The sequence below is a fragment of the Melanaphis sacchari genome, unplaced genomic scaffold, assembly GCF_002803265.2.
Source record: "Melanaphis sacchari strain LSU unplaced genomic scaffold, SCAv2.0 Contig79_pilon_pilon, whole genome shotgun sequence".
Classification (NCBI taxonomy): domain Eukaryota; kingdom Metazoa; phylum Arthropoda; class Insecta; order Hemiptera; family Aphididae; genus Melanaphis; species Melanaphis sacchari.
Window position 1 is genome coordinate 1,676,989 of NW_020271559.1, and position 14,296 is coordinate 1,691,284.

Genomic DNA, 14,296 nt, shown 5'->3' on the forward strand with positions numbered 1-14,296 from the left:
AAATTGCATTGTGTTTTATTAAACAAATTTTGTATTATTTATAAATTTAATTGATAATTATACATTAATTTAAAGTTATGATAACTATATATTTTTTTATCTCATTATTAATTTTTGCTTGGTGATTGATTATGATATCGACTGTTACATAGTATTTTATTTTTGAAACTTGTACACATATTTGATTGGCAAGAATTTTTTTAGTAATTTCCTGCATTACATGTTTTATTGTAATCAATTTTATCAATAGTGACAAATTGAGTTGTTGGTTATTTCAAACATTCATTACAAAACCATTATTTAATTAAATCATAATTTGTTCCAAGTTTGTGTAATCCTTTTTGTATTTGTTCCGTGATAGTAATTATGTTTGGCGGATCTGTAGGTTCCCTATAAACTTTTGGTACTTCCTTATACGCATCGATTAATATCAAAAATGTCTGTTTTTTTTTTTTTTGATTAAAATTTAAAACACATTATAATTTTTTTTAATTATCTGTCTTTTCAATTTTTTTCTGCAGCTTTAATTTGACCTTCATGTCCAAATTAACGCTAACTTTGTATTTTTTGATTTGAATTAAATAATTGACAAATAATTTTATTTTTTCCATCAATCTTTGGTTATAGTAAATTCTCATCAATTTTATATATACCTATTATTAGTTATTGAGCATTCTTCAAATTATTTGACCAAAGATATATTTTCGAGATCTTCTTTCGCTATTTGTTTTTTTAACAGATCAGATGAACAATTTTATATACCTATTCCAATTTTCAGTAAATTCCTAAATTAAACTTAATAAGAACTACATTCAATTGTTCGATGGAATGATCAAAATTTAATTTAATACCCTTCTTTTTTGATATATTAACTGTCAATGCTCGTAATATGAGTTTTCATTTTGGTCAGATCTCTCAATATTTCTCTGACTTTAAAAGTGTCTAGGGTGACCATGCAAGATCTTTCAGCGTTTTCTTTCATATAATTTAAAGTACGAGTATTTTTATTAGTATTGATAAGTATAGTTTAAATTATTTATAAATAATACTTATGGTTTAATAAAATATAATACCATTTATTGTTGTATTTTTATTTATTCAAAAGAAAAGTACAGTTTATAATAATACCTATATTTTATATTAAAAAACTTTCAATAATTTGTTTTATGGTAACTTCATAAAGTGTAAAATATAGATTATAGGTGTTATCCATTTTATGAAATAGACGTTCATGTGCAAGTGTTATATTTTCGTCAAAATTCTCGATCTGCGCGAATTTCACTGTCTGGATATTCAATTTATAAAATGAGTGATTTCACTATATAAATGCGATATATTATACAATTTTTAGAGTTTTTTTTTTTTAGTATTAAATGTATTTAACTTGTTTATTTTATAATATTGTGTTATATTAGGTAAGCTAAAAAAATTCAAAAAGAAATACTTTAAGTTTATATTAATTTATGAAAAGGTTTTTTTTTAAAATAAAATAATTAAGGTATATTTCAATTCGTCAATTTTACAACTTATCTGAAGTTTAAGAAAAATTCATCAACCCATCTTAAAATTTTTAAGACATTTTAATCATTAGTATATAGTCAAATTACAATTAAAACAAAAGTGATATTAATTAACATTTTTAATTCGGTTGGAAATTGGTTAAAAATAGTATTGTATTATTTGTTAATAAATAAATACGTTTTGTTGGGAAGTCATATTTAATGAGTAAAATACTCAAAAACCATAAATACATTATTTTTAAATGAGAGCATAGACTTAATATTTATATACATTTTCAAGTAAAATATATACAGTATTGTATTATTCTGTAAACAATATTTTATTAGTTTTTAATAGTAATCAGTTGATTAGAATAACTCGAATGCAGTTGCGTGAATAATTGTTTATAAAATAAACATATTGTAATTGGCACATTCAATTTTTTAATAATATTCAATATATTTAGGTATTTATTATGTATACATGTAAATAACTTGATATGTCTTATTTATATTTTTATGTATGCATATTAATAGTGAAATTAAGAAGGTTTTAGATAAGTAATTTTTCTAATAAATTATACGTTTTATGTTTGATTATCTTTATAAAATATTTAATTCAATTTGATGTAGGTAGCATAAATCTTGACATATTTTATAAAGCCAATTGATTACTTAAATTTATTATTGCATTTTTTATTAAATTCGTTTGAATTGTGATTTAAGTAAACCAATTTTCTGCGTAAATTCAAAATAATTTTAATTTTTATAATTTTTAATTTTGTGGATAGGTTTCCAAACTTTATTATTTACATAATTCATTGATAATGATAAATGTTAAATACTTTTACATTGTTTTTAAATACCATACAAAATGGTAATTTCAAATAATAATAATATTTCAAAATTGGCATATTATTGATATTAATACAATTATACGAGTACATCAATGTATACACATAAATATTACTTATGGTAATTTTATTATGTTTAATATTATTACTATACCAAAAATGTATACGTTTAAAAAGATAATTTCTTATAATATTTTAATTAGCTGAACAAAAGACATTATTAAAGAGTTAATAAAAGATTAATGAGTTTAAATATATATTAAAAGGTATGGTAAAAATATTTCTTTTTTATTAATATGAGTTACATATTATATTGGTTAGGGTAATAGGGTTTGAAGATTTTAAATCGTTTTTGGTGTATTTTATTTTCTTCTTCGATATATATTTTTTTTTATTTTGTAACAAATATTTTCTGGCTAGTCTTCCAGGACCAAACACAGGTTCAAAGTGCATACCTACGCTAGCCCAGCATTTTGCGACCATTGTGGCTCATTATTGTACGGTATCATACATCAGGGAATGAAATGCGAAGGTCAGCAAATCTGAAACATACATTTTTTTTTTTTTATCATTTATCTATATTAATATATATTTATATTATTTTTAATTTCTTCGTTTTTTGAAAACAATACTCATGTGTTTGTATTCTTTTTATTTTGTTTGTTCTAAATTCTACCTGAATGCCTGCCTGTGTTCTCTACATTACTTTTTATAACATTATTTTAATTTTAATTTTTAATTACAATGAGCATTTAAGCATAGATTTGCTATTTAAAACCACTATACATACTCTTCTTTAAGCTTGCACGAGAGTTTTCAAAATAATAATCGCGATGCATTAACAAAGACGGTGGTGAGGTGTATGGAGAGATATTAGTAACCACCATTTCTGCGTAACCAATAGCCAACAGCCCTAATTAACTACTAATACATTTTGTATACGCAAAGCGTATACAACTTATATATATACATAACATAGTTTGGGAGATGTTCATTTTTTCCGGTTTAAATCATCTTCGAGGATATAACATAGTTACGATGGTTAGCCACAGATTCAAGTTTTGAAGTATATATATATAATATACTGTATAACTAATGGTTGATGTACAGAATTACTACTAAGTAGAACTTGGTGGAATGAAAAAAATCAAACATTGTCTTTTAAATTAAGTAGATATCGTGAGGTTCAAACAAAATAAAAAAATAACTTCGGGCTGAATTCTATTTAAACGGCTTAAAGTTTATTTATTAAATTTTTTATGGTTCAATACGTACCGATATATTGAAGAGATGTTTTTAATATTTACTTTATTATTGTATTTAATAATAATAATTTTTATTTATTTTTTTTAAGTAATATTATATTCTAATAGGATTCTTGTATTTTATGTTTTAAATTTAAAAATATCTCGTTTACGAGTTTGCTAAATTTCTTAACGTTAAATTGTGCAAATTATAAATATTGTTCTGATGGCATATAAAATTGAAATATAATATCATATTAATAGAATTATAGAGTAATCATTACGCTAATTGATGGAACAGTTAAAGAGTAGGTTATGTATGGTGTATCTATTTTAGTATTAATTTACTGATCTTTCAATGTGACACCTAAAATCGCATAATTTATTCTTTAGTTATTTTTTCTTAAAATTGTTTTGGACATAATATACGTAGTTTATAAATAGATAATAAAATATTTTATTTATGAGTTTATACATTTAGGCGCAGTCGTTGTCATATCTTGACACCGTCTGGGCGGCATGATAGCCCAGTAAAACAGTGCTTTTCAACATTTTATGCAATTAAATATGGCTAATATAGCATTAAATTTGATCGCAACGTTCTGGTATATTTTTGGATTTATTATTGAGTTATTGTTTTTAATAACACTAGCCATACGCAATGCATAGCAGAAGTATGTTGTGGCAGTATGTGTGACATTAGTTATTCATACAGTAATAGTACGGGTACAATACCATTTTGGGAACATTTGCTGAAATACGCCGCCCGGACTGTGTCAAGATATTTGATGATGATTGTAAATGAACTATATTAAATACCATTAAAATAGGTAATCACATTGGATTTATCCATATATTGTTACAAACTTGATTAATGTTTTTGATTTTTGAAAAATATAACTTATTAAACAATATGTATCATGTGTGGGCATACACCCATACTTGATACACGATTAAAACCATTTGATATTTAAACAATTTTAACTTAAACAATGTATAACATTAGCTTATTATTATAGTCTATGACCTCATTTAAACATTTTTCTTTAAAAATATATTTTTACAATTTTATAATTTTTCTTTTTTTTTTTTTAGTGGAAGTGTACTTTTAGATTAATTATTATAAGTTCTTATGCTCGATATTATCTTAATAAATTAAGTTTAATTATTTTATTATGTTTATGTATTTCTACAAATTAATACTTTATTTTTAAATTCGATTGTTTTATTTTAACTATGTGATACTAAATTCAGATTTAAATAATCATAATAGAAATGCTTATTTGAATATAGCTCAACGTATTATAAAATTTAAGTCTATTCTACTGCATAGTAAAATACAACTTTTATAGAATACGTCATATTTAAGAATAATAATATTTTTTTTTATAGTCGTAAAAAGTTTCCCTAGTTCTTGTAAAATACTCTTAAAATCACGAATATCCAATATCAGCGGTTCTTAACCTATGGTCCGCTATACTCATGTCAGGGATCTGTGACAGTCTTAACACATAACGTACGTTACGTACAATACGTCAATGCGTGACGTATTTTAAAAGAAAAGTATTTGAAAAAAAATTGGTAAGGTGTCCGTGTTTTATAAAAATGTTTGATCAGGGGTTCGTGATCTACAAAAGGTTAAGAACTCTTATCCTATATATTTATTATATGTTTTTTCTGTCGACCTGGTAGTAGACCTATTATGATCTGAATCGTTCATTTAATGACTAAGATTTTAGAGGCGCATATATATGTATGTTTCTGCTAATTGAGGTAAATAATGATCTTTTTCTCTTGATAATTCACTTTCTATAGTAATTTTTAGCTCTCAACCGTCTTAGTCAACTTAGCCACTCTATTTCTTATTTATATATTTACTGGATATCCTAAGAAACTTTTTAAATTTATAAGGTAAAACTCATAAAGTTATAACACAAATTTTATAGAAAGTAATAATGACACTTCAATTTTTTTTTACAAAACTACTTTCTCGTATAAATCAATAATGTATTTATTTAAAACTAAATAAGTAATTTTTTTTATTATTATTATATGCTATTTTAATTTAAAGAAATTATAATTGTTTATTTATCATTACTGATAATAACCAAGAATTATAAATTTGGGAACATTTTACATTTTTTATTGTGCCTAAAATATTGTTCCTCACTAAGAATAAATCATTTTTATTTCATATCAACATAAATATTTTAAATGTTAAATCATTTGATGCTGCTTACTGAAAAAAAAATCTTAAGTACACTTCCTCTCGGCAGACTTAAATTATTTTCATAGATTTAAAATATTTCAGTAGTTTAACTAGTTTATTTGGTTTTATCTTTTGTTTGGTTTATAAAATTGTATTATTGTCATTCAGTTTTTATTTTATTTTTGTATGTGGTCATCCTGACGTATGGCTCGTTTTTCTTTTTGCTATTATTTGTATGAAACATTTGATTAACGATTAATTTCCAAATATAACTTTATTGTAATAAAAATACAAAATAAATAAACGAAAAAAATAATTGACTAAACTCAGTACGTCCTTAAAATATCCAATTTTGTTATCTTGATGAACGGATATATCTAGGCCGAAACGGCGAAACATCAATGGGATCTTCATACGTATATCACACCTTCTTTTTGCGACCATTGTGGATCTATGTTGCACGGCATTACCCATCAGGGTCTCAAGTGTACAGGTTAGAAAAAAACTAAACCAATAAAACACATACTTTAAAATCAACTTTAAACAAAATTAGATTTGTCTAATAAGTTTAATTTTTTCAAAAGGTATAGTTATAATTTGTTTTTGTTTTCATTTTTATTTTGCTTTATTTTAGTATTTAAACGAAACATGTCACATAATAATTTAGTATTAATCGACACGAATAGAAACTATTAACTTTTGTATTTAAATAATTTTAAATCATCTACATGTATTCAAATCTTCAATTATTTGTTTATTTTAAATATTTATTTCGTGAAAATAATATTAGCCTTATTAATATAGCTCTTCAAATTTTTCATGCTGATTTATAGATTTAGGTACTGATAGTATCATTATAATTACCTTTAATATTTGTTCTATGATACCTTTGCATGACAGTCTTATAATATTTTATGCATGACGTTTTTACCGTATATTTTATTTACTATTTTTTGAGCTTAAACTGTATTTTAACACGATTTGTTTAAAGTAAAATTATTTTTATACTTTAATAATGTTATTTAAATTGAAAATTTTATATTGTACTTAAACAAATTAGCATGTGATATGAATGTACATAAGCGGTGCCAAGAGAGTGTTCCGAATTTATGCGGTTGCGATCATACAGAACGACGTGGACGAATAGAAGTGAAAGTCACGTGCCACGGAACAAAGCTTATCATAGAAAGTAAGTAATATTAGTTTAATTTAAACTTAGGCATGACACCATGAACATATTTTGTATTTTATAAAAAATAAATATGTATAAAAAATGATACATATTAATTAGAAACTGTATTGCAATCATGTGGTTCAAATAATTCCTGAACTTGATTGCAAATTCTTTATAAACTTTAAATGAGGTCAACATATTTCAATCTTTTATTTTAACAACAAAATAATTTGGAGATGTTGGTTTTAAAACTTTATTGAGACTACTTCAGTAATATTATATTTTATATGAATAAACAAAACACGTTAATTAATAAATTATATAGACAGTTTTAACTGACATAATTACATAGACATAAATTATGTTATATTTGGTAGTTATTTCAATATTTATTGCCTTAAATATTTAATTTTAGTAATTTTTTTATTAAATATTAATTTGATAAAATGAAACTATGACTTCTTATATAATAATTATTATAAGTATGCAGTTTTGAGTAAGTCTTTTTTTCCTCAGAGGTTTAATGTTATAATTGGTATTTATCCGTTTATATATTTGATATCAAAGTTTGATTATTTTGGTTCTACTGAGCTTAAATCACGTAACGTTCGACTGATTTTTAATTTGACACGAAAATATCTGTTAGTTACTAACATATTATATATGCATTTAATCAATTATCTAATAAGTGTGACACTTTTAGAAGTATATTTATGGAAAAATAATGTGGAAAATGCATATAAAACTCATTAAAACCGATAAAATATATAATTATAGAGTTTGTTTTTAGGTATTTAATATTGATAATATATATAGAAAAATTTAAATTAGTAGACTGACTCAATGTGTTTTAAAATTTGAAACGTTTTACGTATATATTTTTATATTTATTAAAATAATTCAATAGTATTTAGAAACATTTTATCTGTTATACCATGCTTTTTATTTATTAAAATATTAAATATTTTTATAATTAAAGATGAATATTTACAAACTCAAAAAAAAAAAAAAATTAAAATCCGGGAAGTCGTTTTGCTAATTAATTAAGATAGAGTATACCTCGTCAACGAGTTGGTGGGCAATTCATTAAAATAGATATGTTAAATTTGAGGTCAATGATAATTCATAAAATCATAACTTATGAAAAACTATTCTTAGTGGATTTTTAATTATATTTAGTATATATGTTTCTGTTAAAAATTGTAATATTTTAATATTGTTATAAAAATATATTAAACGTGCAAATTGATATTTGTTCAAATAAATAGTTTTCATTAATTATGGACACGAAAAATATCAATATCATAATATCGTTTTTTCCTTTTTATTATTCTTTTTTATACCTGTCAACCTATTCAAAATTGATTAAAAAATGTCGTCGGTTTATAACCAGTGAAAAATGGCTTTGTTATCCATTTGATAATTGGAGGTATTATTTTTGGAAAAAAACATTTTCCTTTATAGATCTTTATTTTGTAATGATACCTTTTAGGTCGTCATACTTTTAAATTTATAATACAAAAATTATCTATTTCTGCTAAAGTTTGACAGATAAAAATATTTTATCTCGGATTTTCTCTAGATCCCGTGGGAATTAAAAAGAAAATACTTTCAAACATTTTAATTTAGATTAATTATTTTTATTCTTTTGTAAATAAGTTTTATTGGTTTTTTACTATATTAATCCGTACATTTTTTTATTTAAACTTTTTTTAGAAAACGTATTTATTTTATATTGAATCATTTTTTTTTTCATATATAAAATAAATTTATCCTGGATTTCAGATAATTTTGTTTTGATAATTAGTTTGTGGGGAACATAATAATTGTTTGATTTTAAGTTTCTATGTAAAAATTATATTTTGGCAATCAAATAAATATTATAACAAATTGTTTAGATATATTTATCAAATTGCAGTGAACAATTATAAATTGTTATATCAATAAATTCAAAATAGCATACGTTATTATTAACTCTAGTTCTTGTATTTTAAGATAATATACTTTTTAAGACAAGTATACAAATTCAAATATAAATTTATTTATTGTTTATAAAATAGTTAACATAGAATGTTTTGTAAACCATAAAATATTTACAGAGATCTATAACCTAAATTCTAAATAAATAAAAAACAAAAACTAGGAATATTGAGATAGTTTTTATTGATTTTTATTTCTCGAGTTATTTGATTTCCAAGAAATCGGGTGGCATATGAGACCAAAAATAAAATCAAAGCATTATTCAATTGATATACTATAATTTAAGTATTTGAAGAGAAGTTTGGAATACATTTATTTTGTTGTTACATATTTTTAGGTAAATAATTGAATATTTTTTGTCAATAGAATATTTATTTTATTATAGATTGGACGAGTTAAGGTATATATGCGCGTTTTGTGTAGTCATAATAAAAGGATAAAAAACAAAAATCCTGATATATTTCTCCGAGTTGAGATAAGATTTCATGCATCACTAGGCCTTATCGTAAATGTTTCAAGCACGACAGTATAAGCTTGATAGTTAAATGCACGAGACTTATTTTTTTAGTTGGTTGCTCGACTTTGATTTTAGCGTGAAAGAGTGTAAGGTTTATGTTGATTTACGAGATATATTTTTTAACTATTGTTTTTAGTTGGCATCTTCTTGATTAAAAACTCACGTTAACGTATGGGAATAATATATTAACTACCTACAATATTTCTGGAAAGATTTTTATCAACCTACTTTAATACTAAAAGAAAAATAAATGATTTTAACACATCATGAAAAAAACTTAGTGATATAGGTTAATACTCTATCAGACTATCTTAACTTAGAATCGTTTTTCGTTTATAATGATATATCATTAAATTTAAATTTAACACACCCGTAATAGTAATCGACACCTAATGTACATTAAAGTGGTACCTACTTACATACCATTTTAATATTCATTTTTGGTTTATCTTATATCGATTTCTTTCTATTCTATGAGATGAGTTATTTATGATACCAAAAGTTCTTGGATTTACATTTCTTATTCCATCTATTTTTTTTTTTTTTTTAGTTTATTTATTCAAATTGTTGATGTTATCCTTTCCTTTAAAATTTTAATTATCTGTTATATATTTCTTTTCAAGAAATATAATATAATATTATATTTATGCTTAATCTCGTCATATTAACTATACAGTATACACCCATGTACATATTCTTATTTCTATTATACCATATAACTAACATTTTTTTTTAGACAAATTTATATTAGTTAATGAATTTTATACTTGATAATTTGAATTATTTTTTTGTCTAAAAGAATATGATCTATGATAATTTATAAATAAGTTTTCTAAAAACTTATTTAGTTTTTAATAAATCTAAATATTATTATTATTTATTTTAACTTATAAAAAATGAATTATAGATACCTATAATTAAAACTATCTTCGTACTTTAAAATGATTAATGTTTATTGGATTTACGTTGTATATTATTGATGACTTAATAGGTTTACGCTCTTAATGCTTTTATAATATTATGTACACATTGAAATCAGAATAATATAAACATTTTCGTTTAATTTTTTTTTTTATTCATTTTATAAATTTTCAATATAACTATCAATATGAAATTTAAAATAAATATAATATATTCTTTTAAAATATTCATTTACAATGTGCAGTGTAGATTTGGCAATATTTTATTTTATGAATAGGTGAATATTTATAATTGTATTAAATATAATATTATGTTACTTTTCGTATTACATTTTGTATGCTATATACTCGTAGTGATCATGTTAGAGATTGCATTTTAATAATTTTTAGGTATACTGTATACATGCATGGTCTAAATCAGAGATGGGCAACTCAAAGTAATTAGCGGGCCACTTTTAAGTACTTTGAAATCTAGCGAGCCGCAGTGCATAGGAGAAATCAAAAAAAAAAAAGTCCTTCAAATTTACTAACATTTATTTTTTATCTTTATTTATTTATATTTACAATTATTATTTAATATGATACTTGAGGATGAGGTTTTTCAATAGACAATTTAGTAAAATCCACTTCTATTTCTGTAGTTGAAACTCTTAGTAAATGACCCAAGGTTTCATCTGTTAAACGATTTAATAATTTAGTTTCGGTTTAAAACTAGATAAGAATTTATATCCACATTTTATCGAAAAATGTAATAAAATAAGATAAGATACAGATAAGCACTAAAATTATATGAAGTAATTTGAAAATGTAGCGCAGGTCGCAAGTTGCCCATCTCTGGTCTAAGTTGTAAACGGGCATATATGTGTTTTGGGCATATGGCATTTGCTTAGCAGAACCGACAAAGCGATTGCATAATTTATTGTTTTAAAAAAAAATTCACAATGCCTAACATTTTGATCATGTATAATTTTTTCGGTTTAAGTACAAATACCTAAACTGTATAATTTTTGGATACAACCATTGTGTATTTTTGTTGTTTTTTATTTCGTTCACTTACCCTTGGGGCTTTGAAATTGAAAAACCTAATATCTATATTACATTTTCTCTGAGTAAATTAAATTACTGTTCATAAAATTATATACCTACAGTTATACTTTCATAATTCGTTTTAGCTCTACTGTAGTTAATACCTAATGATTAATGAATGATGAACGATGGATCTATTGTTTTTAATTTTTAAAAATTTCGATATTTTTAAAACTGTCTTTATACGATTCATGTGTGGATTCAACATCTTTTCTTTTTTTATGGTATGAAATTTCGAGTACTTATCAGAAGCTATAGATGATTGCTTGCAACACCGTCTTATCATAGTAACGGAATATACGATTGTAAACATAGTCAAACAATAAAATATTTTTGTAAAAACATATTATTATTAAAAACTATCTTGATTTAGTTTTTGAGGAAAAATTTAACAATATACCCATTAAATCAATTACTGTCATTTTACATTTACAAGACATTTTTCTAGAATTGTCAATCAATGTCCATATGAATAAATAAAATTTATAAAATTTTGAATTGTTATATAGAATGCTTGGGATTATGTATTTTATAATTAAATATATATCATTTTTAAGTTACATATTAAGATAAATTGTGTTTATAGATATTTTTCATTGAAACATTAAAATGTTGTTGTGGCTAACTATAATAGCAATGCAGTATCTAGTAAAGTAGTTATGTAGTAAAACTTCTATTAAATACAATATCCAATACGAATAGTTCCAAAAACTGAACACTTTTAAAATTCAGAAACAAATACACATACAATATTTTAGTTATAAAATCTTTATTGTTTACTGTAAACATGTAGATGTACTAAAATTGATAGCAACTTTAAAATGTATTTACTTCTTATTATTGGATAATGGGCATAATATATACGAAAAACATACAAAAATGAGTTTCTCTTTATGTTGTATACAATTAAAATGGAGAGGAGTACAAAAGAATAACTAATTTATCTTAACAGAGCTTATATTCAATAAATAATAATTTTAATGAAAACATTCGTTTTAAGTTGAACGTTTATTTTAAGGGAAATTATAGGTTGCCTAAATGTGTTTGTTTGTTTTTGTATTGAACAATAACTAGGTAAAATAATTATATTTTAATTAGACTAATTAATAAAAGATATAATTTACACGAATAAATTGATTGATTCAATAGACCACTGTTTATTTATAAATTTATCATTATAAACTGATTACTTGTACATATTAACTTAATTATCATATTGTTAACTATTATTACTTATAGGTTTAACCTAAGTATACTATTTATGTATACTTATTTTTTATTATATTTCACATTTTAACAATTATTTAGCTCATCAATAACTGTACAATACTATAAATAAAACCTTATTTATTTAATAGAATTTTTGTACATAGTTTTCATCAGTATTTTCTTTTAATAATATTTTACTTACTTCTACTTTATTTTGTCTTTCGCTGTTTCATCTACCTGTGACCATAATTTGGCATAATATTCGTTAAATTTATCTACCGACCACCATGCAGTGACCTTAATCGCATTATATACGTATATAGTACTAGCATTCTTTTCATTGTTTATCGATTTTTTTTTTTTAAATTTAATATAATGTTTACAGAGTTTACTACTCAAGTTTATTGCTTATTTGGTTTGACTTATTAACTATAAATATTCAAATTATTAAATCACAAAATGCATTTCTAGGTACTAATTATAAGAATCATTTTAATAATAGTTTTGTAAATTCTAGATCTAATTAATATAGGTTATATATTTCGGTTATTGTTCATGCTCCACGGTATATTATATTCCATAATTATTTTATTCATAACTGCTTTGATATTTTGTAGTTATATTTCCAAAATTTATACATCTGGTTGAAATTAAATTACATTTTAAAATTTGTTATTTATTTAATATTAGGAGGTTCATTTTTACTAAATAATAGTTAATATTTCACGAAAAATATAAAACTATTATAGTGATAAGTTTTTAATTCTAATGATTTTATAATTTAAATTATAACACCATTATTTAAATTATAACTTAAAATTATTGTGTTTTTTTTATTTTATTTTTATGTTTTTTGGTTATACATTTTAACATGATTAAATCCTAAGCTTTTCATTACCTTTAAGCCCGACATGTACACATAAACAAAATCTAGTAATTTGATTTAAGACTTGAATTAGATATAATTTTTGTTGAACATGTATATTTTTTATGTTACAATGTAAAAAATATTTTCTATCTTTTATTCGTTCTCTTTTTCATTTTCTTTAAACACTTAAATTTGTTCATTACACTATAATTTTCTTTGTGTGCTGCATTCTGTTTTTATTTAGTGTTTATGGATTAACCAGCATTATTAATAATCCAGAATAGATTTTCCATTTTAGTTAATACTGATGAGAGGAATTGCCCGTTCACACACCTATCTCTGGATAATTTTCACTGCCATGTATTTATTTTATATCTTTTAATTGAGTTATATAGTTATATTAATCAATATTCTTGTATATTAAAAATGCTAAAATATTATTAATTGCTATTGAATAAATAATTTATGTATTTATTTTTTCATATACATTTCTAAAGCATTTTACTACACCATTTTTCAATAACTTATACAATTATTATAATTTTGTATGTTTTAAATTTTTAATGCATATTGTCTACAGATTTATTTATGGTAATTATTGTTGTTTATTAATGTATACTTTACGCAAATTCATCAGAATGTCCTTCTAAATTTTAATCTTTGCTCCACCTTTATTGTAGTAGGTACATTAAAAGATAAAATTAAAATTAAAATTTTATATTTTTTTTAAGACCAT

General features: G+C 22.8%; 1 protein-coding gene across 4 annotated transcripts in view; it reads left to right on the forward strand.

Annotated features, from left to right (window-relative positions):
- LOC112601527 (protein kinase C, brain isozyme) overlaps positions 1-14,296 on the forward strand; it is an 86,290-nt gene that overhangs the window by 33,953 nt on the left and 38,041 nt on the right. For 2 of the 4 annotated variants that reach the window (XM_025349197.1, XM_025349199.1), the window contains exons 4-5: positions 2,774-2,885; positions 6,867-6,995. In XM_025349197.1, coding sequence (XP_025204982.1) covers positions 2,774-2,885; positions 6,867-6,995 — 241 coding nt within the window. Of the gene's footprint in view, positions 1-2,773; positions 2,886-6,187; positions 6,300-6,866; positions 6,996-14,296 lie in introns of all 4 variants that reach the window. The other 2 variants (XM_025349200.1, XM_025349198.1) reach the window with 1 other exon arrangement.